The sequence below is a fragment of the Tachyglossus aculeatus genome, chromosome 17, assembly GCF_015852505.1.
Source record: "Tachyglossus aculeatus isolate mTacAcu1 chromosome 17, mTacAcu1.pri, whole genome shotgun sequence".
NCBI lineage: Eukaryota > Metazoa > Chordata > Mammalia > Monotremata > Tachyglossidae > Tachyglossus > Tachyglossus aculeatus.
In genome coordinates this window covers 59,600,213-59,626,286 of record NC_052082.1, presented here as the reverse complement: position 1 = coordinate 59,626,286, position 26,074 = coordinate 59,600,213, and the positions used below count along the sequence as shown (strand labels likewise).

Genomic DNA, 26,074 nt, shown 5'->3' with positions numbered 1-26,074 from the left:
CACCATGGTCTACATCTGCCGCCACTGCTGCCATCACCACTGCCTTCACTTCTAGTGCCGATGCCACCATAGTCTATATCTCCACCATCACGGTGGAAAGAATATGGGCCTGAGTCCTAATGCCAGCTTTGCCACTTGTCTGCTGTGACCTTGGGCAAGTCACTTGGATTGTAATTACCTCAGTTCCCTCCCAGGCAATATGGGAATTCAGTATCAGTTCTCCTGTCTACCTAAGCTGTGAGCCCCATGTGGGACCAAACTGCCTTGTATGTACCCCAGCGCTTAGTACAGTGTTTGGCAAATAGTAAGCACTTAAATACCACAATCATTATTATTATTCAATTTTTCTACACTTCAGTTTCCTCATCTGTAAAACGGGGATCATAGTATCTGCTTTAACCTACCTCACGGAGATGATGTGAGGACAAAAATGATATATGTATATATAGTTGTCCTTGGTCTTCCAAGAAGACACCACTGACAAAAATAAGATGAGGCATGTGAAAACTTTCTGGGAATAAAAGTGCAATTGAAAATCAAAATATTATGATATTTGCACCCTTTTTTCACCCTCCCAGCACTTAGGTACATAGCCATAGATTACAGTAATATCCCACTCCCCCTCTAGACTGTAAGCTCCTTGTGGGCAAGGGAATGTGTCTACCAACTGGTACATGATACTCTCCCAAGTTCTTCACACAGTGCTCTGCACACGGTAAGCACTCAATACATATAATTGATTAACTCGCCACTGTTGGAATCCCCACCCACCTTGTTCTGACCTGTGCTTGGGACCAGAACAACTTGGGCCCCTCCAGGCCACAGACTCCCACGTGAGAGCCCAGGACGAGCCACTCAACTGGACGGGGGCTAAGGGGGACACAAGCAGCAGAGGGAGGAGTCTGTTATTCCTCTCCTCCTTTCTCTTCTCGGTACTCTCCTGTCCATCCCCATCCCAACTCCAGTCCCATCTTTGTTCCCTGCACAGAGGGAGCCTCCGGCAGCCCTGGCCCGGCCCACCCAGGGCAGGGGGCAGCTGAGTCCGCTCAGGGGGCTGCCCTCGGCCTGGGACCAGACTTCAAGTCTCTATTCCTTCTTATCTGAGCGCAGGACTAATCCCTCAGAGGGGACTCACAGAAAAATGTCATTTTTTTTCTTTTAAAAGAGGTCTTGAGGTCGAACACGGAGGTTTGGAAAGCGAGAGAAATAGAATCAATATCCTGGTCCAAAGAAACATCATCAACACCATACCCCAGAGAGGCAAAACACACGGCCTAGAACCTCTCGTGCCCCCAGCCCTTATTAAAGGAAAGGACAGGGGCTCTGAGGCAGTGATATTAGCATATGAAGTGAGATCAGCAGGGGCATAATCACCTGTGTCACGTGTTGGGAGTCCAGGCAGAAGAGCATCAGAGCTAGTCTAGACTCCAGGGTGAAACCACTCGGACACTGCGGACCTCTGGCGGTCTAGGCCACGGGTCTTGATCCCACAGTCAATCCTGAGCAGTTCTTGCTGAGCTCCTGCCCAGCGCAGTACTAAGCACTTGGGAGAGCAAGGGAGAGTAAGTGGAAGACACAGTCCCTGCCCTCAAAGAGGTCATACTCCAGGGAGGAAGACAGACTCAGAATCATTTCAGGGAGGAGGAAGAAGAGACAGGAGATGGATACGGAAAAATATAAATGCTTAAACAGGACAGAATGCACATCAATAGGTACAGGAGAATACCTCACAAGGCCAATACCAGCCGGTAATCTAGATTAGCCCAATTCACGGTCTACACTAAACCAATTTATAGCCAATACCCCCTTGTGGCCCTTTTACTGTGTCTTTGCCACTAGACTGAAATATCCCTGAGGACAGAGATTGTGTCTCCTAATTCTCTGGTGTCCTCCCTGGCGCTTAATCGGAATATGTTTCTCCCGAGCGGCCCCTAAAAGCCCTTCCAGGCCTCCATGCCGGTGCCAGCCGGCACATCTGGAATCTGCTGCCTAAGGGGGCCCCCACTTTGGGGTCTCAGGGCAAATCCCTATGATCTGACTTGGTGTTGAGCGAGAGGAGGAGATCAAACACGGCTTGGCCGGCGAGAACATCGCAGGCCACTGTGCCATTCAGACACGGGCCTGGCCCATCTGCCTTTCCCCCTAGTCCTAGCACGGGCACACACTGCCCAGAGGCCTTCCGCCATTTACTATCTGCTGATTCTCTTTGGGGCCCATGCTCAGGGCTGAACTGGCCCCTGTAGACAGTTAGCTTCTTCTGGTCAGGGAGTGGGTCTACCAACTCTGTTGTACTGTACTTTTCCAAGCACCTAGTAGAGTACTCTACACACAGTATGCACCCAATAAATACCGTTGATCGATGATTCTCCATGCACGCAGAAAGTGCTCAAGGAATACCACTGATGGATGGATTCTGACCCCAAATAACCCTGGGCCTGACCTGTGGAGAGGCCCCGCTGGTCTAGACCGGCTGCAAGCCCGGGTTTGCCATCTGGGAGGGAAGTGCTGGGAGGACAGGCTGTCCAGGTTGGGCACCGGGTCCCCTCCCGGCCCCAGCACGGGACTGCACTCAGCCTGCTGAGCTGTGCTAGAGGACTCTTCCTTCCTTCCTTCCTTCCTTTCCTCTCCCTCCCTCCCTCCCCGTGCTCCCTGCAGAGCTGTTTCCCCTGACGGGTTCTGTCTCCTCACAGATCCTGGAGCTGCCAGAGCCTTTCCCGGCCCTGGAGAGCAGCAGCAGAACAGGCGGCGGTGAGGGCAGCAGTGAAGCCAGCGTCTCCACTGGCCCAAACTGGGATCCTAGCCCTTTAAATCCGAGCGGTCACAAAAAGAAAGAGGCAAAGCACCCTTTCAATTAGCACTCGGTGGCGGAGGCAGTGGCGCCTGTGTCCTCCAAGGAGCTGCAGTGCTCGGGCTCCTCGGCTTAGAGACACCCACGGCTCCAGCACCCTGGGCCTCGGACACCCACCCGGCCCCTGCACCCTGGGCCTTGGACACCTGCCTGGCTCCGGCACGAGGTATGGCGCTTCCCAAGGGCCTCGTTGAGGCCTCCAGGGTTACAGCCTGACTGCCCGACTGCGTAGACCCTGCCCCTCTTGCCTCTCCACCTCCGTTCTCCCCTCCTTCTCCTCTCCCTTCTCCTCCCCTCCCGTTCCTGCCTAACCCAAATGAGCCAACCTGTCACTGCTGTGCTGGCTGCAGCCACTCCTGGCTAGCAGAGTGGTTAGCGGAGGGTGGGGGCAGATGGCCAAGACAAAACATCCTGCCTGTTGGGGGCTTGACCCGCTGGCTCCAGCAAAGGCACACGGTTCTATGACGGGTGACCAGTTCTCTTGGCCAGGCCAGGGCACGCTGCCTATGCTCGCTGTAAGAGACAGTGTGTTCCCAGGAGCTGGGGACTGCCTCATCAGACCCCTTTCCCCAAAGGGCTACCCCAAGGGATTGCAGGAGTCCTAATCTCCCTGCCTGGAGGAGGTGGACCCCAGGAGTATGAGTTTCCACAGAGGAGGAGGAGGAGGAGGAAGAGGAGGAAGACGAGAAGGAGAAGGAGGAAGAGGAGGAAAAGAAGGGGAAGGAGGAAGGGGAGAAGGAGCAGACTCTGGGGCTGTTCTGGCCAGACCCCTGCAATCTCAGTAACATACCCAGAGGGCCCAGCTGCAAATTATGGCTCTTTCCCAGCCAAACGTCCCCATCCATGCCATCACTTAGATGGTCATTTGGGCAGGAAACCCTTCAGGTCCGTCATCGGGCAGCCTTCCCCCTAACGACCCTCACAGGGAGCTCAGGGGTGCCGGCTGCCCTGTGCCACTGCTGTCTTGGATGGTCCCCGCAGGAGCAGCCAACCAGAGGGAAAGGCTCTCCTAAGGTCTGCCTCAATGCTTAACATACCCCTCGGGAATAGGAAGCAGAATGGAAAGCAGCCAGAGCAACCAATCTTCCACCAAAACGGGGGAGGGCTTCTTCCCAGGGACGTGGGGCCAGTCTCAGGGACTAGGGACAGAGGGATGTTGGTCCCGTCCCTTGTGCCAGGCTCCCAGGTCCTGGCAGCCCAGCACTCGGAAAAGGAGCCCCCCGGTGCTTCCCAAGAGCTCAGGGAATGCTAACATGGCTCTCGGCCACATTCACTGCACTGGCCCGGGGAACAGTTCTGGGTGTGGGGCCGGAGAAGGGGATCGGGTCCTCGGCCCGTCAAAGCTGGACAACACCGTCACTCACAGTCACGGTGGGGTGGTGGTGGCAACATAGCTTTGGCCCACGGGGGTCTGTGTTGAGGCAATAGCATTGTCCTCTTCTAGGGTTTCATGGCCAAGGCTACAGCCGGTCGATCAGCAGGCAGGGGACAGCTCGCGGGTCCCTTTGGAGTGACATCCATGAGGGACAGGGAGGTGATCGGGCCACCCGACCCCAGAGGGCAGACAGGAGGATGTGGCCAGTGGAGAAGCAGCATAGGAAAGAGCACGGGCTTTGGAGTCAGAGGTCATGGGTTCAAATCCCGGCTCCGCCAATTGTCAGCTGTGTGACTTTGGGCAAGTCACTTAACTTCTCTGGGCCTCAGTTACCTCAGCTGTAAAATGGGGATTAGGACTGTGAGCCCCACGAGGGACAACCTGATCACCTTGTAACCTCCCCAGCACCTAGAACAGTGCTTTGCACATAGTAAGTGCTTAATAAATGTCATCATTATTATTATCAACTGTAAATACCCCTTCCCCTCATGAAAGGCTCCCAGGTTCCCCTCCAGACACCTCTAAAGGAGAGTGACCCTTTTGGGGCAACAAGACTGTCGACCTAGCCTGTCCACCTAACTACTCCTGCCCATCAGCCTGTCCTGTCTGTCCAACTGCCCTGCATGCCAGTCCACTCTGTCCAGCCTCCTGCCCTTGCCCGTCAGCTACCCTGTCCATCCACCTGCCTCGTCCCATCGACCTTCCCTGTCCATCCAATTACTCCTGCTTGTCAGCCTGCCTTGCCTGCCCCGATGGTCAGACTTCCCTGCCCATCCACCTCTCCGTGCTCCTAGGCTTGCCCCATTGGTCCGTCCGTTGGCCCACTCTGTCTGTCTACCATCCACCTCGAGAATTACTGACGTGAGGTGTCCAGGGCATGCGCTAGAGCAGCAGACGGAGTGGACCTCCTGTCTGGGACAGCAGACACTGGGCGCATTCGGGGGCCGCCGGTCCCTGAGCCCCTGTCCCAGAGCCATCTCGAGACACTGTCTCCCAGGGCAGAAGTGGCACACCAGGAGACCCTGATGGAGGGAAGCGGGGCAGCCCAAGTCTCAGCTTCCCCCCATGGGAACTCTGGGAGCCGCTGGGCTGGCTGACCCCAAGTCCGCCAGCCAGTTCCTGCTCTTGCTTCCCAAGGCGAGAGAGAGAACCGCCGATCAATTCTGAGTGTGTTGCATAAGACAGACTACTCCAACGGGGAGACAGCCTTTTCTCAAAATGAATCTGGGACTGCTGCCTCCTCGCTCACCAGATGGCGAAGAGGTTTCTTGTCCCCCCTCGCTCCTCCTCCTCCCTCTCCTCCAAAAGGTCCTTGGCGAAAGGAGTGAAACTCGGGGAAGTTAAAGCCTCGAGACAGAATTAGCTAAATCTTGCCCACTCTCAGGCCCGGCCAGAACCGTCCCCCTCCCGCTGGTGGCAGAGCAGGGCCTGCACTGGACAGGGGCAGGCCCTGAGGCTCAGCCCTGCGTGGGGTTCGGCAGCAACGAGGAGCTCCCGGCATTGGCCCTGGCCGGCCTTCCCCACGCCAACGTGGCTCCCGTGGCCGGGTCCTCAGCAGAGCAGAACTCCTAACGGCAACGGCGGCAAGCGACACCAGCTCCATCAACGAAGCCCTGCTGGGGGCTCGGCACTGGAAGAGCATCACACAGATGCTGCCACTGAAGCAATAAGCATTAGCTAAGTAATTATCCATCTGGACTGGCCCGGCTCAGGCCACGGGCTCTCACACCAGTGAAATCAAGTATCACGAGAGCTTTCCAGCTCCCAGAGCTCCGGCCTAGATTGGGAGTCATTCCCTTGGGCTCCAGAGGGCCCCGGACCTGTTGGCAAAGGGAAGGAGCGGGCGTGCAGAGACCGTGGGTTGGAGACTCCGGCCCTGGAATGCGGGGAAGGGAAATTTGCTCTGAGGCCTGATGGGTTTCCCAATTGTTGGCCGGCTTCTCTAATACAAATTCTGCAATCGGTGGGTTTTGCAGGCCATGCTGCGAGCCCTAGACTTTCCTGTTTGGGACTCTTGGCCCTTCCAAGGTTCAGCCTCAAGAGGCTCCCAGGGCAGAGGGCTGCCCCTTCAGCACTGCCTCTGGCCTAGGCTGAACAGGCCTGGGCCAGGGCAGCCTTGGCCTGCCGGGCCTGGCAGTGGGGGATGGATAGGATAGGGAATCCCCAGTTCTGACTTGGCCAGCCAAGCCAGTCAGGACATAGCTTCAGGATTTTCATGGGTGCCTCAGGGCAGCCCAGTTGGCTAGGCCACATCCCGAGTAGGGGTCTCACACTGTCCCAAAGTCTGTCTCTGAACATCATGGGGTGACCTGGCCATCATCGCTCCCATCACTCTCCCACATCACTCCAATTACCCTCCCATTATTGAAGGCACATCTCCTCCGAGAGGCCTTCCCTGACTAAGCCCTCCTTTCCTCTTCAGTCCCTCACTTCTGCGTCACTCTGACTAGCTCCTTTTTCTCATCCCCTTCCCAGCCCCACAGCACTTATGTCCATATCCATAATTTACTTCTTTATATTAACGTGGGCAGGGAATGTGTCTGTTATATTGTTCTATTGTATTCTTCCAAGCACTTAGTACAGTGCTCTGCCCACAGCAAGCACTCGATAAATATGATTGACTGACTCCCTTCACTCCTCCTGTATCTGACATGCTGTAACCATAGTGGGATTCAGCAAGCATTCAGTCTTTGATGTTTTTCCATGGCTGGACCAGGAGGGCTCTGGCTAGAATTGCGCCAGCCTCGAAGTGTAGTTGCCAGCCTGATCCTTCACTCTTTTTTGGGGAGGATGGTGATGACTATGGTATCTTGAAGAACCTATGACATCTTCTCAATCCCACCTCCTCCAAGATGGATAAACTGCTTAGTTTTCCCACTTCAGACCACATCATCCCAACAGCCCTCCTTATTACCACTTGTGTACACACTGATTTACACTTCTAAATTACTTTTATCTGCCTGTCTTCTCCATTAGATTGTATGTATCTTGAGGGCAAGGGCTCTTGCTTTTATTGCACCCTCCTCAAACTTAGAACAGTGCTCTGCACATAGCACAGTTGATTAACCAGAGTCCTGGAGAAGTGTTCCTCACAGCCATGGGTGCTGCTGTGGCCACCAGAGACACAGGGGAAAAGTGAGAAAGGAGGGAGAAGAGAGAAGGAAGCCCAGCTGCGACGTGTTTCCTTATGTGGGCATGAAACATTTCCTTCCGAAACCTGCCTCTACCACTGGCAACATCCTCTGGCGTGCTGGGACTGTCATGGCAACAGACCGTGCACCTGAACCTGAAAATAAATTTTTTTTTCCAGTGTCCTGGTTCTGTTAATGCGCTGGAGGATAGTTTTTGTTGTTCGAATGAGCCCGATTGTCTGAGAGTTGTCTAAGGGGTCCAGGACGGGGTGGAGGGAGAGGGACAGATGGATGGACGGACACAGAGACTGAGAGCCCATTAGTGGCGGAGACCGCTTCGTGCTACCTAGAGCTGGAAGGGACAGCTCTGCGTTCGGCTCCTGAGATTCCCGGGGAAAGTGAGGGGGTGCAGGACTTTCAACCATGGTGGATGGCGAAGGGAGGTGGGGGACGGAGGGAGGAGGAGAGAGCAGAGAGAAGGTAGCCCCAAGTTAGTGCCTTCCTGCCCTGCCAAACACTCCCTGAGCTCGCGGAGAATTATGCACTGTTCTGGGAGGGACGGGGTGGCTAGTGCTCTGAGGGGCACAAGTGGTCGGCGCAGGGATGGGAGGGTTGGCCACTGCTGCCGGGCCAAAAGCAGTGTCTCCCTTCCCCACCACCCGCTAGCTGCCCATCCATCCACCACTGGTCCCAGCTACTATTACTGCACTTAACTTGGCTTGGCCAGCATGGGGCAAGGAGTAGGAGGCCAGGAGGAAAGCCTGAGAAGGGCTCCAGAAGAGAATGGTCTGGCATGAGCCCCAGGCCCCACCGAATTGTCCCCAGCCCCAGGTGTCCCAGGTGCCCTGGGGAGAGGGTGTAGAGGAGCTCGGGCTCCGAGGATATCTGTGACTGGGTGGTTTCTGAGGCACACAGTTCCTCAGAAGGAGCTGTCTCAGGCTGTAGAGTTGACGCCTGTCTCTGGCCGGGAATCTAAGGGCCCAGGACCCTTCGGCTCCAGGAAATCACTTTAACCAAGAGGAAGAACAGTCCCTCCCTGCTTCCCCAGAGAAGGGGTGGCTTCCTCCAAGGAGTTCTGGCTTGAAGCCGATGAGGGGGGCAGAGAGGGTTGAGGCAGAGCGGCCGTGTTGGTGGGGGCCGGGGAGCTAAAAGCTTTGCTGGCTGGGGCAGGAGGGGCCTGACTTGGAGCCAATAGCGGTGGAAGGCCCTGTTGGGTCTGGCCAGGGCAGACAGGAAGGGGAATGGGGAGCCAGGCCAGGGCCAGTCTCACCCCCAGGGACCCTTTCTAGCCCGAGAGCAGACCCTCGGGCCTCCATCCTCTCAGCACCACCCTGGGGTTTCCCTGCAGCATGGGTTCACTGGCAGCCAGGCCTGTGCCCATCCCAATTCCCACAGAACCCGGGAGGGCAAGAACGGAAACGTACCCACGAGGGTCGAGGCTGGCACTGCCGGCCAGCTAGTGGCTTCTGCGGAATTCCCCCGGTGACCTGAGGCTTACTCTCTGGTGGCCCTGGCCCCTGCTGCGCTGGACCAGCCTCGCCACCCTGCCCGCCACTGCCCTGTGATGACAGATAGGAAAGGTGGATGAATTATTTAAGAAATTGACTTTGAATAAATGATAAACCCATCCAATAAATTTCTGCCACTTCTTTGCAGAGCTGTGGGGCTTTCTCTGATGCTCCCCTGATGTGCCCGCCGGCACCTCAGTACGCATCCCTCTGGTTCCCCGATGCGGCTGCCGGAGGAGCAGACGGAGGGAGGCCCCGAACGGGATGGGCCACTGGATGGAGCGACGCCCCCAGAAAGAGACTTGCCGCAGCAGGGTCCGGCACCCGACACCGAATCCCCAGCCTGGTAAGTCTTCGCTGCCTCTCGGGGGGCTGGGGAAGCTGGTGGTGGCCCGCAGGTCACTGGGTTCTGGGTAGGAGGGGCGGGGGGCTGGCAGATGACCCGGGCAAAATGCCACCTGGGGGTGGATGTGGGGTGGGGGGAGTCTTCCAGGGCAGAGGCAGATATTTGAGTCAGTAATTGACTACATCTGTGAAGCACCATTACAGCATGGTGGGATTCAGGGTGGGATGGAGCTGGGGTCTCACTGGGCATATGTGCCTGGGACTGGAGTGTGGAGGAAGAGTTGAAGCAGGTGTTGGGAAAATGAGGGAAGTTGCTAGCTCAGGGGAAATCTCAACTCTTGGGGCTGGTGGGCTGGGGCTCTCAACCCTCAAACCCTTTAGCCCACCAGTGCCAGCCGGTCCACAGCATCTGAGTTTGGGGTGGTCAAGGATGAAAAACACTTAAAAATGCCATGAGGGACTCAAGTGGACAACTGGTTCTGGCACCCGGTCATCCAGCTGGGCTCCTCACCTCCAGGCCCACCCTGCTGAGCTCAGCCCAGCGCTCTCCAGGGCTACTTGCTTGCACATCCAATCTGAGGCTAGTTCTGCTCGCTGCGGCTAGTATGGACAGAATAACTTTGGTGGTCTGGCTATCAGTCCCAAGAGAGAGAGAGAGACCGTACTTCGGTGAGCAAAGTGGCAGAACCCATTTTCCCCAAGGGCGAGCTGGTTGTCTGAGAGAACCAGGCTCCTGGGACAGGGAAAGACTTGCCCGCCTCAGTCTCCCTGAGACAGACCTCAGTGAACTAAGTTGTCCGCAGGCCACGTGAAGTAGGGTGGCCTAGTGGATAGAGCACGGGCCTGAGACTCAGAAGATCATGGTTCTAATCCTGGCTCTGCCACTTATCTGCTTTGTGGCCTTGGGCAAGTCACTTCACTGGGCCTGTTACCTCACTGGTAAAATGCGGACTGAGACCGTGAGCCCCAAGTGGAATGGGGACTGTGTCCAACTGGGTTTGCTCGTATCCACCCCAGCGTTTAGTACTGTGCCTGGCACAAAGTAAGCACTTAATAAATACAATTATTATTATTATTGAGGGAAGAGAGACATGGGGAGGGAATTGTCCTGCTGGGCCAGAGAGAGAGACATGGAAGCAGAGAGAGAGATGGGCAAAGGAGGACAGAGACCAAGAAGCAGGACAGGAAGGCAGAGCTTGGAGGGGAAAAAAAGAAAAATACCGTGAAATTCACCTCTCCACAACCCTGAAAACCCAACTTATGTCTGAATGAATCTCTTGTCTGAAAAAGGAAAAATGTGTCTTATTGATGCATGAACTAAAAATAGCTCAGCTCCCAACCAAGTGTTTAAGAGGTTTGAAGCTTTCCGACAACACCAGGATTTCTGAATGTGGGGCTCGTTCATTATGGGCCTCTCCGAGTGTCCGGGATGTGCAGGGGAAAGGGTTCCGGCGGTCCCTCGGGGCTAGTCTGGTTCTAATCCCCACAACCGCTTCCTCCTCAAAATCAGTCAATGAATGGTATTCACTAGTGCTTACCCTGTGCAGAACACTATATTACTTGCTTGGGAGAGTACAAATACAACAGCGCTGGGAGACATGTTCCTTGCCCACTAGGAGCTTACAGTCTGATGAAAACCCACACCCGCCTCCATGGCATTAAAGCAGAAACTCCTAACTACTGGCTTCCAGGCACTGGGCAAACTCTCTTCCTCTTTCTTGTCAGCTCTATTCACCCCCAACTTCAGCCCACCCCTTTTACTCCTCCCCAACTCATCATCTTCTTGACCCCCACCCGCAACTTTCCCACCTCAGACCCCTTGCTTCAGGTCTTCCTCCTGCCACGGACTCCCTCCCCCTTGAAATTCGCCAGACCCCAGCTCTCCCGATCTCCAAAGCGCTCTAGAAAACCTACCTCTATCACAAGGCCTTCTCCAGTTAATCTTCCCTTTCTTCGATCATGTCAGTCCAACAGCCATCCTTCGCCCAAGTTTGAATACCTTCCCGTTCACACATGGATTCGCGATTTATAGTTATGTATCCAGCTTCCAAACGTCGGAGAATTGGCCTTTCTCATGCTCCATTAGCCAGTATCTTGAGTCTCCATTAGATTCTAAGTTCCTCGAGGGCAGGGATCAGGTTTTCTACCTTTATCTAACTCCCCTGAGCCCTCAGTAGACCTCTCGGCCCCCCATAGGCCCTCCATCAACACCCCTGATTGACTGATGAGTCACCGGGTTGCTCGAAGATGCCAAAAAGGAGACTTTCAGAATTTGCCGGGTGTTTCAGAAATGTCAGTGGTGGTGGCTGTTGCTGCTGTGGACTTGCAGGGGCTTGTTAAGCCTGAACTTCCTGCCTGAGAGGGTCCAGTAGCCTGGGCAAGAATCCAGCAGGAACTGAAAGACCCCAGGCTGGGCAGGTCTAGCTGAGGAATGACCTCTCCAGCTCCCGAGGGAGCAGAAATCAGGCTTAGCCCAGGCAGCTGGTTGCTTCATTCCACCTGTGTCAAGGGGCCCGGGCAGGGTAAGAGGAAGGAGGGCCAAGGGTTGATTGGGTTAAGCTGACCACGTACTCTTGCATGGAATTAACACTAAATGATGGCATTTATTAAGCACGTCCTATATACCACAGCACTGTGCTGAGCTCTGGGGTAGAGCCTCCATACCCTGATTGGACCCAGGCCGGGAGGGAGAACAGCTCTCTTAAGCCCATTTAACCAAGGAGGAAACTCAGGCTCAGAGTGTTAAGTGGATTTGCCCATGGTCACACAGTAAACCTGTGGCAGATCTGGCATGAAAACCTGGTCCTCTTGCTGCCCAATCCTCTGTTCTTTCCACTAATCCATGCCGCCTCTCTGTTTGAAGCATCTCTGTTTTCTAAGCAAAGATTTTGACTTAGGAACATTGAAAAATGTTTACAGTACTCCTTGCAAAAAGCAGGCGGTGCACTAAGCACAATTACCTCTTGTGTTTATTTAGCACATTTCCCCGGGAGCTCACAGCCCCTCCCAGACTAGCTCAACTTAAACCCACAGAGGTTTGATTCAGGAAATGGATGCATCTGGGTTTGGGGTTTCTGTGATTGTTGAAAGAATCTATTTTATCCCCAAAGCCAAATTTGATCTTTCAAATGTGGTGAAGATAGGTATTTACTGTTCCTTGTAAAATTCTCTGCAAAACCTCCACCTTTGACTTTCTGAGGGAGAGTCTTACCTGGTGAAAGCATTTTCTTCAATGAAATATTAGGTGGGCTTGGACGGATGAGATGGTAGTAACTCTTCTCCGAAACCAACTTGAGTGAGACGTTTCCCTCTTGACTTAGTTTACTATTATACATGAGGGTTTAACCTCACAACCATCCTGGGATGGAAGAGAGGGATATTGCTATCCTGTTTGACAGCCCAGAAAGAAGGCGCAGAGAGGCTTAGTGAACAGCCCAAGGTCACCCAGCAGGCCAGGTGTGGCACCAGGACTGGAGCCCAGGTCTCCAGCCTCCCAAGCTGGAGAAGACACTCAGGCGCAGAGGGTATTGCTCTGCTGTCTCCCCTCACACTCCCCATGCTAAGAAGCTGGGAGACCCTCGGTTACAAATAGGGCAGATGATCAACCTTGGCCACTTTGCACTCTCTGTCCATCCAGCTGGTTGGCTACCTGGTGTCCCAGGGCTAGGGAGACAGGTTTTGCAGAAGCCTATGGGGCTTTTGAACAGTTTGAGGCTCAAATGGGACAACATGGAGCCAATGCCATGCCATCATCATCATCAATCATATTTATTGAGCGCTTACTATGTGCAGAGCACTGTACTAAGCACTTGGGAAGTACAAATTGGCAACATATAGAGACATCCCCTACCCAACAGTGGGCTCACAGTCTAAAAGGAAGAGACAGAACAAAACCAAACATACTAACAAAATAAAATAAATAGAATAGATATGTACAAGTAAAATAAATAAATAAATAGAGAAATATGTACAAACGTATATACATATAAACAGGTGCTGTGGGGAAGGGAAGGAGGTAAGATGGGGGGGATGGAGAGGGGGACGAGGGGGAGAGGAAGGAAGGGGCTCAGTCTGGGAAGTCCTCCTGGAGGAGGTGAGCTCTCAGTAGGGCCTTGAAGGGAGGAAGAGAGCTAGCTTGGCGGATGGGCAGAGGGAGGGCATTCCAGGCCTGCGGGATGACGTGGGCTGGGGGTCGATGGCGGGACAGGCGAGAACGAGGTACGGTGAGGAGATTAGCGGCGGAGGAGTGGAGGGTGCGGGCTGGGCTGGAGAAGGAGAGAAGGGAGGTGAGGTAGGAGGGGGTGAGGTGATGGACAGCCTTGAAGCCCAGGGTGAGGAGTTTCTGCCTGATATGCCAAAAGGGGCATAACGGTTCTCTCCCCAACTCCTGGGTGTGGGGGGGCGGGGGCTGGAGTGGAGCTCCTGGGAGAGCGAGGTGCAGGGGGGGAGGATGGAAGGATGGGGACAGCGAGGCGGATGGGGAATGAATGAGGTCAGAGAGTGGAGGGGGGAGGATGGAAGCAGCATTGCCTAGTGGATAGAACACAGGCCTGGAAATCAGAAGGGCCTGGGTTCTAATTCCGCTCCTACACGTTCATTCATTCATTCATTCAATAGTATTTATTGAGCACTGTGTGCAGAGCACTGTACTAAGCGCTTGGGAAGTACAAGTTGGCAACATAAAGAGACAGTCCTTACCCAACAACGGGCTCACAGTCTAGAAGGGGGAGACAGACAACAAAACAAAACATGTGGACAGGTGTCAAGTCATCAGAATAAATAGAAGTAAAGCTAGATGCACATCATTAACAAAATAAACAGAATAGTAAATATGTACAAGTAAAAAAAATAGAGTAATAAATCTGTACAAACATATATACAGGTGCTGTGGGGAGGGGAAGGAGGAGAGGAAAATGGGGGCTCAGTCTGGGAAGGCCTCCTGAAGGAGGTGAGCTCTGTCTACTGTGTAATCTTAGGAAAGTTACTTAACTTCTCTGTACCTCAGTTACCTCATCTGTAAAATGGGGGTTAAGCCCATGAGCCCCATGTGGGACAGGGACTGTGTCCAACCTGATAAACTTGTATCTACCTTAGAGCTTAGTACACAATAAGTGCTTCACAAATACCGTTAAAAAATTGGGACAGTGAGGTGGAGGGGCAAGGGATGAGGCTGGAGAGAGGAGAGGAGGGGAGATGGGGGGAATAAGGCAGGAGAGTGGAGGGAGGATCGGGGTGGGGGGCAGGAGATGTGGCTGGAGAGAGGAGGGGGCAGCCAGCAAGGGAGAGATGGAAATAATGAGGGGTAGGGATGAGGCCATTCATTCAATCATATTTTTTGAGCACTTACTGTGTGCAGAGCACTGTACTAAGCCCTTGGGAGATAAAACTATAACAATAAACAGACACAGTGCCTGCCCCCAAGGAGCTCGCACTGTAGAGAGTGGGGGAGACAGACAACAATACAAATAAATAAATGACAGATCTGTACATAAGTGTTGTGGGGCTGGGATGGGGGCAGGAAGAACCATGGGAGCAAGTTGGGGCCTCACAGAAGGGAGTGAGAGAAGAGGAAAAGAGGGGTCTAGTCTGGGCCAGAGAGTAGAGGGGGCAGCCCTGGGGGAGAAACGGGGAAGAGTTGAGGCCAGATAGTGGTCGGGAGACCGGGGAAGGGGGTAGGGGATGAGATTGGAGAAGGGAGGGGGAGCTGGTAATTGTGAGGGGCACAAGAGCTTAGTACAGTGCTCGGCACATAGTAAGTGCTCAACGAATCCCACTGAGTGACTGATTGAGGTAGAGGGGAAGGGAATGAGACCCGAGAATGGAAGGGTGATGCTTGGGGGGAGAAAGGGATGGGGACAACAAGGTGGAGGGGGGGTTGGCATGGGTTGGGGTGGGACTGTCTCTGCAGGGAAGGTGGAGCCCGTGGAGAGGACGGGTCCCCCTGTAGCCCAAGGCCGCCCCAGGGAAAAGCCACTGGCGTCGCGGGCCGACGCCGACGCTGTTTCCCGCGCTCCCAGGGCAGCGACCAACCACAGACGGAATTGGGGGGAAACGGGAAATCAGGCGGCCTCGAGAGACAGTAAATTCAGTAGGAACAGGGTGGATGAGCCGGGACTTTTCTAAAGTTGCGATATGTTTACTGAAGAAGCATCGACCACAGGTCAATCCTGAAGAAGAAGTGTAAATTTAGGAAAAAAAAAGCCACGAAGGATTTCCCCTTCTCCCTTCCTGAGGGAACCTTCCGCTCTAGGCTGCGGCCAAGCCTCCTCTCCCCTCCCTCAATCCTACCCATGATGGCTAACAGCCCAAAGCAGGAAATAGGGAAGCAGTGTGGCCTAGTGGATAGAGCATAGGCACGATGGCTAACAGCCCAAAGCAGGAAATAGGGAAGCAATGTGGCCTAGTGGATAAAGCATAAGCCTGAGAGTCAAAAGGACGTGAGTTCTAAACCCGTCCTTACCACCTGTCTGCCGTGTGACAATGGACAAGTCACTTAACTTCTCAGTGCCTCAGTTATCTCATCTGTAAAGGAGGGATTAGGCCTGTGGGCCCCATGTGGAATACGGTCTCAGTCCAATCTGATTAGCTTGAATCGACCTCAGCGCTTTGTACGGTACCTGGCACATAGTAGGAACTTAACAAATACCATTAAAAATAATACAATAAAGTCCGCCATTAACCACCAACTCCTGGTTATCGGAGAGTCAAGGGGGATATCTCCTTCCCGGGGCTGTGGCAGTCTTCTGGGTCTCAGTGTCCCTGGGGCACCCAGACATGAGCCATTCGTGCCATTTGTGTCCCTCCCCCATCCTCATCCTCATCATCCATGGTATCTACTGAACTTGTCAGCCGTGTGACTTTGGGCATGTCACTTCACTTCTCTGGGCCTCAGTTACCTCATCTGTAAAATGGGGATTAAGACTGTGAGCCCCCTGTGGGACAACCTGATTATGTTGTATCTACTCTAGTGCTTAGAACAGTGCTTGGCACATAGTAAGCACTTAACAAATACCATTAGTATTAGTATTACCTACCTACTGGGTACAGAGCACTGTACTAAACACTTAGGAAAAGACAACAGAAAGAAGACACATGATCTCTATGCCCCAGGAATTCACAGTCTAATGGGGTGGGCAGACAGAAATGATTTACAAATAGTGGGAGCAGGAGGAAGAACAAGGTTATACAGGAAGTCCTACTGAAGTACCAGAATGAAAATAGCTGAATAAATAATTAAACAGACAAATAAAAATATATCAATGCGAAGTGCTAAGAGTTGGCATGCAACAGCTCTAAGTATTAAGGTTGGTGTTGGCTTGATGTGACTGGGGTGGTGACAGTGAATAAGGGAAGACTTCTGGAAGGTCGCTGGGGTGGCTTTAGGTTAGCTCCTGTAAGCTTGTTGTGGGTAGGGAACGTTTCTGTCAATTCTGTTGTACTCTCCCAAGCACTTAGTACAGTGCCCGGCACACAGTAAGCACTCAGTAAATACAACCGATTATGATGATGATGATGATGATGATGGAGGATGAGGACACCTTGCAAGGAAGCAAGCAGCATCATTCTAGCAGCCCTGATGGAATACAGAGCTCAGTTTCTGAGTTCCAGTGTAAGCATGATGCTTTCTCCCTTCCAGACCACTACCAAGACTCTGAGCAAGGCTAATCAAAGCCACCAAGACTGGTTCAACAAAGATGACTTAGAGATTCATTCATTCAATCAATCATATTTATTGAGCGCTTACTGTGTGCAGAGCACTGTACTAAGTTGTACAAGTTGGCAACATATACAGACGGTCCTTGCCCAACAACAGGCTCACAGTCTAGAATGCAGCCAAACAAGTAATCATCATCATCATCATTATCAATTGTATTTATTGAGCCCTAACTGTGTGCAGAGCTCTATACTAAGCACTTGGGAGAAGAGTTGGAAGACACATCCCCTACCCCCAGTGAGCTTATAGTCTAGAGGGGAGACAGACATTAATGTAAATAAATAATTTACATATTAAGGCATGTAATAAGTACAGAACCTGGACTGTGTCCAACCTGATTTACTTGAAGCTATCCCAGCACTCAGTACAGTGCCTGGCACATAGTGAGTGCTTAACAAATATCATAAGTAATGCATCAGTAACACCCTGTAGACTGCAAGTGCCTTGTGGGCAGGGATCACGTCTATCAACTCCGTCATGTTGCACCTTCCCAAGAGCTTAGTGCAGTGCTCCGCACCCAGGAAGCACTCAGTAAATATCATCGATGGGTCAATAATACCTTGCAACACTCATTACCTGGATGTCAGAGAGGTTAATAGAAACCTGTGCTGTGACATGCAAATCAAGTTACAGTCACACTTCACAAGAGTGGTAGGCTGACAAAGCTGAAAAAGTCCCCAGTTCTGCAGACCACCTAGTGTGGCCTAGTGGATACAGCCTGGGCCTAAGAGTCAGAAGGACCTGGATTCTAATCCCAGATCCACCACCTGTCTACTGTGAGACCTTGGGCAAGTCATTTCCCTCAATCTGTAAAAGGTGGATTAAGACTGTGAGCCCCAAATGGAACATGGACTGTTTTCCAACCTGACTTGCTTGTATCTATCCCAGTGCTTAGTACAGTGTCTGGACAAATAATATTAAAAAAAAGACAATGGCTGCTATACATCACTTAAGAAGTGTTATGGCCCTGTATATGATGTCCCAGCTCCTCTGATGAGTGAAGATGGCTCCAGTCTCATCCCAGAGAAAATGCTATCCTATAGCAATGGCAAAACCACTTGACACCTGACATCTAACACCAGACACTGGGTCTGAGCTCTGACACTTTTATTATTTTTATTATTATTTATTATTACACATAATAATAACAATAAGTGTAGCATGTGTTAAGTGCTTACTTTGTGCCAGGCACTGTACTAAGAGCTGGGGTAGATACAAGCAAATCAGGTTGGACATGGTCCCAAACCCACATGAGGCTCACAGTCTTAATCCCCATATTACAGATGAGGCACAGAGAAGTGATATGATTGGCCCAGCAGAAAAGTGGTAGAACCGGGATTAGAACCCAGGTCCTTCTGACTTCCAGGACCATGCTCTAATCCATTAGGCCATGCTGCTTTTCTCATTACTCATAAGATCCAACTACCCAGAAAAGTTTATCTCGATTTGGAGATCCCTACAAGATGGCACACTGATTGGGTCAGAACTGAAAGTGCTCTATCCGATCCATTCCCCATCACAAATGAAATTCACAGGGCTATGTAATAGGTTTACTCCTGTTGAGTTTATACTACACAGCTACAGTGGAGGATGCAACAGAGAACCTGGGAGCTGGCCATGGAATATACTTCCGAATCTTTTGGAAACTTATTCAACTCGGCAGATGAAGAACATCCTATAAAGCCCTAGAGACGAGGCTTTCATGAGCTGTTCTATGGGGACAGCCGCTCCCCAGAGGCACACACCCAAGCCAGTGAGCGCGGAGCCGGCGAACCAGTAGAAAAACCAGGATCAGAATCTCGGACTGCCCTCTCCCAGCCTTACTCTTGCCAAAGCCCTTTGCCCGCAGCGTTCTAAGGGAGCAAAGCCCTAGAAAAGCCCAGCCTTCTCTGGTCTCGCTACTGCTGCTGTGACTGATCCCTGAGCCAAAGCTGGGATCTAGAGGACCTCAGCAGGCAGGGAATGAGGGAAGGATGGGGAAGAACTGGGCCACCTTCCACTCCTGCTCTAGTCCAACGTGCTGGAATGGAGGCCCAGAAACACGTTTGACTTCGCTGGCCTCAGCCACCAAAACTCACAATTCCTCTCATTGAAAAAGTCTAGCCTGCAGGAAGGAAAGGTGGGAAGGCGGAGTCCCTGACTTTCTTGGCCCCATAGGGGAGGGATTGGCCCAAACAGAACCTTAGAGGCTGTGTTTTCTGAGAATGGCACTTGGGCACCAAAGCTTTTGCCCGGGGCCTAGCTTGTATTGTACTCTCCCAAGTATTTTGTACAGTGCTCTGCATACAATAAGTGCTCGATAAATACCATTGATCGATTGACTGATTGACTGAGCTAGCACCCACTGGATGCAACCACGTGCTTGGGAAGTACCGAACAAGAAGGGAACACATTCTCTGCCTGCAAAGAGCTTACACTCTAATGGTAGAAACAGACAATCAAGGATCTACAATAAAAATAAATAATTGAATGTTCAGTCGTAACAATCCATTTACACAAAATGCTGAGGGGCTGGGGTTGGGACCTGGGTTGGACTAGGGCTGGGACTGAGACTGGAATCTGGGTATGTTTGGACTGGGGCTGGGGCTGGGACCTGGGTTGGACTAGGGCTGGGACTGAGACTGGAATCTGAGTAAGTTTGGACTGGGGTTGGAGCTGGACTGGGCTGGAACTGCAGCTAGAGCTGGGCCTAGGGCTGGTGCTGGGGCTGGGTTAGGGCTAAACCTGGGGCTAAAGCCTCGGTTGGGCTGGGCTAGGCTGGGCTGGGGATGGGACTGGGGCTGGACTGGAGGTAGAGATGGGGTTGGGCCCCAGGTTGGGCTGAACTGAGGCTGGGCTGCCCCGGGTTGGGCTGGGCTGGGCCCCTGATCGGGCTGAGTTTGGCTAGACGGGGCTGGAACTCGGGCTGGGGCTGAGCCCCAGGGTGGGCTGGGCCCCGGGTTGGGCTGGACTGGGGCTGCTATGTTCTTTGGGACGAGGGCAGGGCCAGCCACAAGAAGCCTTGAGCTGCAGAACTTTTTGTTTGGTGTGGAATGGGAGGGAAAGGAGAGAGAGAGAGGAGAGGGAGAAGAGGAGGGAGGGAGGGTGGACAGGGGAAGGAAGATGTACCCTGGCCCCAATTCCTCCTCTGCCTCACCCTGCTGGCCAAGCGGGTGGCTAGAATCACCCTTCTCCGCCCCCGTCCCTGGCCCCTCCAGGCCTGGGTGTCACCCTGGCAGCCCTCTCTGGCTCAGGATGTGCAGCTGGCACCGGCCCAGCCAGGCAGGGGATGCAGCTCTGACAGCCTGCTGTCTGCTCCGGCCACCAGCTGGTAGATGCCCTGCTCCCCTGGCAGCTGTGCCAGCTAGAGGGCAGGTGGATGCAGAGCTGTCCGCAGGGGAGACTTGGCAGGACCGGGTCCGGGGGGTCTGGTTTCTCGGTGAGTGTCCTGCTTTCCCTGCATTCTCCGATGGTGTGGGGTGGCACCTGTGGCCCTGAGGGGCTCAGTTCCAAGGGGTCCAGGGAGAGCGGGAGTGGGGCGGGATGGGGGCAGGCAGGGTCAGAGAGAGATTCCGATCTGCCGTGGCCTTTGCTTTGCCCTCTTAACATTGCCCCCTCCTCACTTGCTAGTGCCCCCCTGCTTTGGGGCTGCCTGGAGAGGTCCAACTTGGCAGGGAGGGAGGGGTTGGCTGGAAAGGAGGGTGAGGGCAACCTATGTTATGTCCACGGGAGTGAGCAGGAAGCTCTAGACACTGGTCCCTCTTCTCTGGACCTCGGCTGGGGGCAGAGAAGAGCAGAAAAGAGTGGTGATTCAGGGGGCCGTGTCTGTGTGTGTTTGAGTGTGTGTTTGTGTAAGGATGGGAGGGGAGGGCTGAGGGTAGCTGTGGTGGGGGGATGTTGTGTATGTTTCTGGGGTAATTGAAAGGGAGGTCTGAAGGTACTTGTGCTGGTGGGGGGGTTGTGTATGTTTGTGTGGTAATGGAGGGGGAGTGTGAGGGTATCTAGTGGGGGTGGGGAAGGGTCTGTGAGTTTGTGTTTGTATCCGCGTTTTGGTGGGGGAGGAGGGTGTTCAGTGCTCGGCACATAGTAAGCGCTTAAAAAATACCAACATTATTATATGATTGATGGTGGGAGATGCCTGGGCCGGGAGCGGGACAGTGTGGGGACAGAGTGTCTGTCTACCCGTCTGGGAGTCTCTGCTGCTCCCGCCTCAGTTGGCGCTGCCTAGAGCAGAGGGACCGTTGGCGGGGGGGGGGGGGAGGGCCGCCAGGCCGGAGGGGAAAGGGTCAGCGGCGGCCGGGGCCCCGGGGAGCGCCCAGCCGAGGCGGGGGGCCCGGGGAGGGCCGGGGCCGGGGGCTGGTGGGGGCGACGACCCTCCGCGGGGCTGCCCGCTGAGCCGGGGCCCACGCGGTCCGGCGGGCGGGCGGAGGGAGGGAGGGAGGCGGGCGGGCGGACGGACGGACGGACGGACGGACGGATGGACGGATGGATGGATGGACGGACGGGTGGATGGATAGACGGGCCGCCCGGCGGGCAGAGGGTTGGGACAGGGGACAGCGCACCACCCGAAAGGGAACGAAAAATAACACAGAGATGGTTTATTTTCTCCGGACTCACCAAGGGCCGGGGAGGGGGATGAGAGCGCAGAGACTCGGCTGCAGCTGAGTGTGTGTGTGTGTGTGTGTGTGTGTGTGTGCGCGCGCGCGTGTGCATGATTGTTGAGCGAATGTAGGTAACGGTGCGTGTGTGTATGTGTGTGTATGTGTGCGCGCGCGAAGGTGGGTGTCCGAGTGTGTGTCAGGAGGAGGCTGGGGGTTTGTGACTGTGTGCGTGTGCGTGCGAGCGCGCGGAGGTGTGTGTGTCCGAGTGTGTGTCAGGAGGAGGCTGGGGGTTTGTGACTGTGAGAGAGTGTGCGTGTGTGTGCGTGTGTCCGTCTGTCCTCCCGGGTGACAGGGTGGCTGTGTGTGTGTGTGTGTGTGTGTGTGTGTGTGCGTGTGTGCGTGCGGGTGCGCGCGCGCGCGCGCGAAGGTGTGTGTCCCAGTAGGAGGCTGAGGGTTTGTCACTGTAGGTGTGCGTGTGTGTGTGTGTGTGTGTGTGTGTCTGTCCTCCCGGGTGAGTGACAGGGTGTCTCTGTGTGTGTGTGTGTGTGTGTCTGTGTGTGTGTGTGTGTGTGCGTGCGTGCGCGCGAAGGTGTGTGTCCGAGTGTGTGGCAGGAGGAGGCTGAGGGTTTGTGACTGTGAGTGTGCGTGTGTGTGTGTGTGTGTGTGTGTGTATGTGCGTGCGCGCGAAGGTGTGTCAGGAGTGTGTGTCAGGAGGAGGCTGGGGGTTTGTGACTGTGCGTGTGTGAGTGTGTGTGTGTGTGTGTGTGCGCGTGTGTGCGCGCCTCCCGAGCGCGTCCCTCCTCCCTCCGCCCCTCCTCCGCCGGGCCCCCGATCCCCCGATCCCCGGATCCCCGGATCCCCCGGGCCCCCGGGCCCCCTCCTCCCCTCCCCTCCGCTCCCCTCCCCTCCCCTCCCCTCCCGTCCGCTCCCCGCGGCTCGGCTCGGCTCGGCTCGGCGCGGCTCCCGGGCGGAGCGGAGCGGAGCGGAGGCGGCTCGGGTCCGGACCCAGGCAGCGGGGCAGCGGGGCCCCGGGGACCCTGCGGCGGCCCCGGCCGGGACAGAGGTGAGTGCCCACCCCGGGGTCCGGGCCCCCGCTCCCCCGCTCCCCCTCTCCCCCGCTCCCCCGCTCCCCCGCTCCCCGTCTCCCCCGCCTTCCCCCGGCCCAGCCCGTCCCCCCGAGCGTCCCCCCGCCCCGGGCCCGGGGGGCCGAGCACCGCTGGCCCCCGTCCCCCGCGGCCGGGACCTGTTGTCGTTCGGGGGCGGGAGCGGCGGCGCGGAGGGGGATTTAGGGCGATGGCGGAGCCCCCTCCGGCGGGCCGGACCCCGGGCTCCCTCTCCCCGCCGGCCGCGGGGGCGGAGGCGCCCGGGGGTCTCCGGGCCGGGGGAAGGCGGGCGGGCGGGGGGGGAGGGAAGGGGCGGTTCGGGGGGCCCCTGCCCCCAGGCCCCCAGGCCCCCAAGCCCCCGCCCCCCGGGAAGATGCGCCGCGCCTGACGCCCCCGGCACCCGGGGCGCCCAATACAGGGGGAGGCCTCGGGGGCGGGGGGGGGGGGGGGCTCTCCGGACCCAGCTGGGCCCGAGGGATGGAGCCCACCGGCCGGCCGTCCGGCGGGCCGGCCCCGGCCCCGGCCCCGGCCCTGCCCCTGGCCTCGCCTCGGCCCCGGGCCCTAACCCCTCCCGACCTGTGCCCCCCTACCCCTTCCTAGCTGCTGTCCATTCCCGGCCCTGTCTCCGCCCCAGCCCTGCCTCCTTCGCTGCCCCGGCCCGGTCCTCACTCCTGTCTAATCCTCATATCTCTCCCTCCGCCCCTGCCCCGACCTTACTCCTGTCCAATCCGTCCCCTCTCATATCCCTGTTTCTGTCCCTGCCTCTGCCCCTGCCCCCGTCCCGGCCTCCGACCCTACTACCTCCGTCCCTGCCCTGCCCGTGCCCCTGCCACTACCTCCAACCCTGCCTCATCCCGACACCTGTCCAGTCCTGTCCCTGCTCATATCCCTGTTTCTGCTCCTGCCTGAACCCCTGACCCTGTCCCCCCTCCTCCCCCCGTCCCTGCCTCTGTCCCTGCCCTACCCGTGCCCCCGTCCTTGGCCTTGTTGCTGTCCAGTCCTGTCCCTGTCTCTGTCGCATCCCTGCCCCTGTCCCTGCCCCTACCCGTGCTCCGTCCCTGTCCTCGTTGCTGTCCAGTCCTGTCCCTGTCTCTGTCGCATCCCTGCCTCCATCCCTGCCCAGTCCTTACTTGTGTCCATACCTGTCCCTGTCTTCATTACTGCCCCTGCCTCTTTCCCTGTCTCTGCCTTCATCCCTGCCCCATCCACACACTTGTCCAACCCTGTCCTTGCTCATATCTCCGTCTCTGCTCCTGCTTCTATCCCTGCCCTGCCTGTGCCCCTGACCCTGTCCTGGCTGCTGTCCAATTCTATCCCTGTCTCTGCCCCTGCTCCTGCCCCGTCTTTACTTCTGACCAATCCTGTTCCTGCTCCTCTCCCTGCCTCTGTCCCTGCCTGCCCCTGCCCCAACCGTGCTCCTGTCCAATCCTGTCCCTGCTCCTCTCCCTGCCTCTGCCCCTCACCCTGTCTTCACACCTGACTGTCCCTGCTTCCATCCCTGCCCTGCCTGTGCTGCTGCCCCTGTCTTTGCTCCTATCCCTGCCCCTGCCTGTGCCCCTGACCTTGTCTTTGACCTTGTCTCTGCCCCTGCTCTGCCTGAACTTTTCCTCCTCGTTTGGTCAGGGTACTGAGCAGTGGCAGGGGAAGAGGATTACCTGCTTCTGCCAGCGCTGGTGCCCTCAGGGGAGGTGGGGACCAGAGGGTGCAACCTGAGGCTTCTCACCCGGCTCACTAGGACCAGGAAGGGTTTCTGCGCTGGGCTTGCCTGGGGGAGCTGTAAAAGCCCCATACGTCCCCGGTGGACAAATTGGGCCCCCTCCTAATAAATGGGTACTTCCATGCCAGGGCTTCCCGACCCCACAGGTGGCTTGGGATCACTGCCCTTCCTGGAAGCCCACCCACACCAGTGAGAGGGAGGGTGCCCGGAACCTGGGGTCTGGTGCAGCTGGGCTCCCTGTCTACTCTGTGTGTGTGTGTGTGTGTGCGTGCGTGCGCGCGCGCATATGCACTCTTGCAGACCCTCAAACCAGCGGGTTATCCTGGGGCAAGGGGGCCACAGACCAAAATGGATCTGGGTCATCATGGGGACTTGGTCTCCTGGGCCTGGAGTTGGGAGTGGAGGTGTGTGGAAGGGTGGGCATTTGCACCGGGCTCATGTCTCCTTAGGGTCTTGGGCTGCAGCCACCCAGCCCTTCTGCCCATGGGGGTGTTGCTGGCCAGGCTTGGGGCCCCAAGTGCAGTTTTAGGATTGTGAGGGCCAACACGGGGCCAAGTCCCTCAGGGGAGGCCAAGTGTGTCAGGCACAGTTGAGCCAAGAGCCCCCCAAACCAGCCCCAATTCGGCAGCTGCCAGAGCAGTGTCCCCTGGCTTGTCTGCCTCCCCAGGACCAGCTGCCTGGCCTGGGTCGGGGGCTGGCAGGTCTCACCAGGACATCTGGTTCTGTGCCGGGAAGATGGGTTTAGGCCTGGACCTTTGTCCCCGTCAGGGACCAGACCTGGGTAGGGGCCCTCCACGGGGGGATGGGCTGGCAGCTCCACTAAACTCCTCTGGTGCCCACAAGCTGATCCACCTTGGATGGTCCCACCTATTTCCTTCTGTTGATTAGGTTAGGAGAGAAAAGTAAGGGGTCGGACTAGCAAGGGGGCTCAGGCTGGTGGGGTGGGGTGGGGGGCGGTCAAACTGGCAAAGAAGGTTGTGCTGCAAGGAAGTTAGACTGGTGAGAGGGGGTGAGTTGGCAATGGGGTCAGACTGACATGAGGGGTCAGACTGGCCAGGGGAGTCTGGCTGGTGAGGGAGTTCAAACTGGAGAGGAGGGTCAGGCTGGTGTGTGTTGGGGGGGTTGTCAGACTGGCAAGAGGGGTCAGACTGGTGAGAAGGGTTGGGCTAGCCAGGGGTTCAGGCTGGTGAGAGGGGTTGGGCTAGCGAGGGGGGTTGGGCTGGTGATGGGGGCCGAACTGGAGAGAAGGGTCAGACTGCCTAAGGGGGTTGGACTGGTGAGGAGCCCGGAGGTTGGGCAGGGCACCCTGCAGTGTGTTGTTTGCCAATTGGGAATATTTCCTTGGGGGTTAGCCCTCATTTGACCTTGCTCCTGCCCATCAGGAGCTTGTTTGGCCTACAGGCAGCCAAGGAGGCTGTGGACCCAAGGCTACTGTGGCCGGTGAAGGGTCTGAGGTGCTTGGGTATGGCCCCCGGGTACTTCTCCTAAAGCTCTGGTCCTGGGCAACCCCCAGGCTCCCACAGGCTGCAGTCTGAGTCCAGACAACCTCCCATTGGGCCATGGTCTGAGTCCGCACAAGCCCCAAACTGGCCATGGTCTAAGTCCCAGAAACCGCCCCTGCAACCGGGTAACGGTCTGAGTCTAGACCAAATCCAGCCAATCCAAAGTCTGGGTCCAAAAAAACTGCAACCAGGCCACGGTCTGGGTTCTGACCCACCCCTGCAGGGCCAAGGTTTGAGTGTGGACAACCCCC

General features: G+C 55.8%; 1 protein-coding gene across 4 annotated transcripts in view; it reads left to right on the top strand.

Moving 5' to 3' along the window:
- The first annotated feature begins 9,019 nt into the window (after positions 1-9,019).
- Positions 9,020-26,074, top strand: part of CALN1 (calneuron 1) — a 59,681-nt gene continuing 42,626 nt past the window's right edge. For 2 of the 4 annotated variants that reach the window (XM_038759683.1, XM_038759682.1), the window contains exon 1: positions 9,020-9,208. In XM_038759683.1, the coding sequence (XP_038615611.1) occupies positions 9,084-9,208 (125 nt within the window). In that variant the 5' untranslated portion in view covers positions 9,020-9,083. Of the gene's footprint in view, positions 9,209-20,686; positions 20,707-22,488; positions 22,565-26,074 lie in introns of those variants that run through there. The other 2 variants (XM_038759685.1, XM_038759684.1) reach the window with 2 other exon arrangements.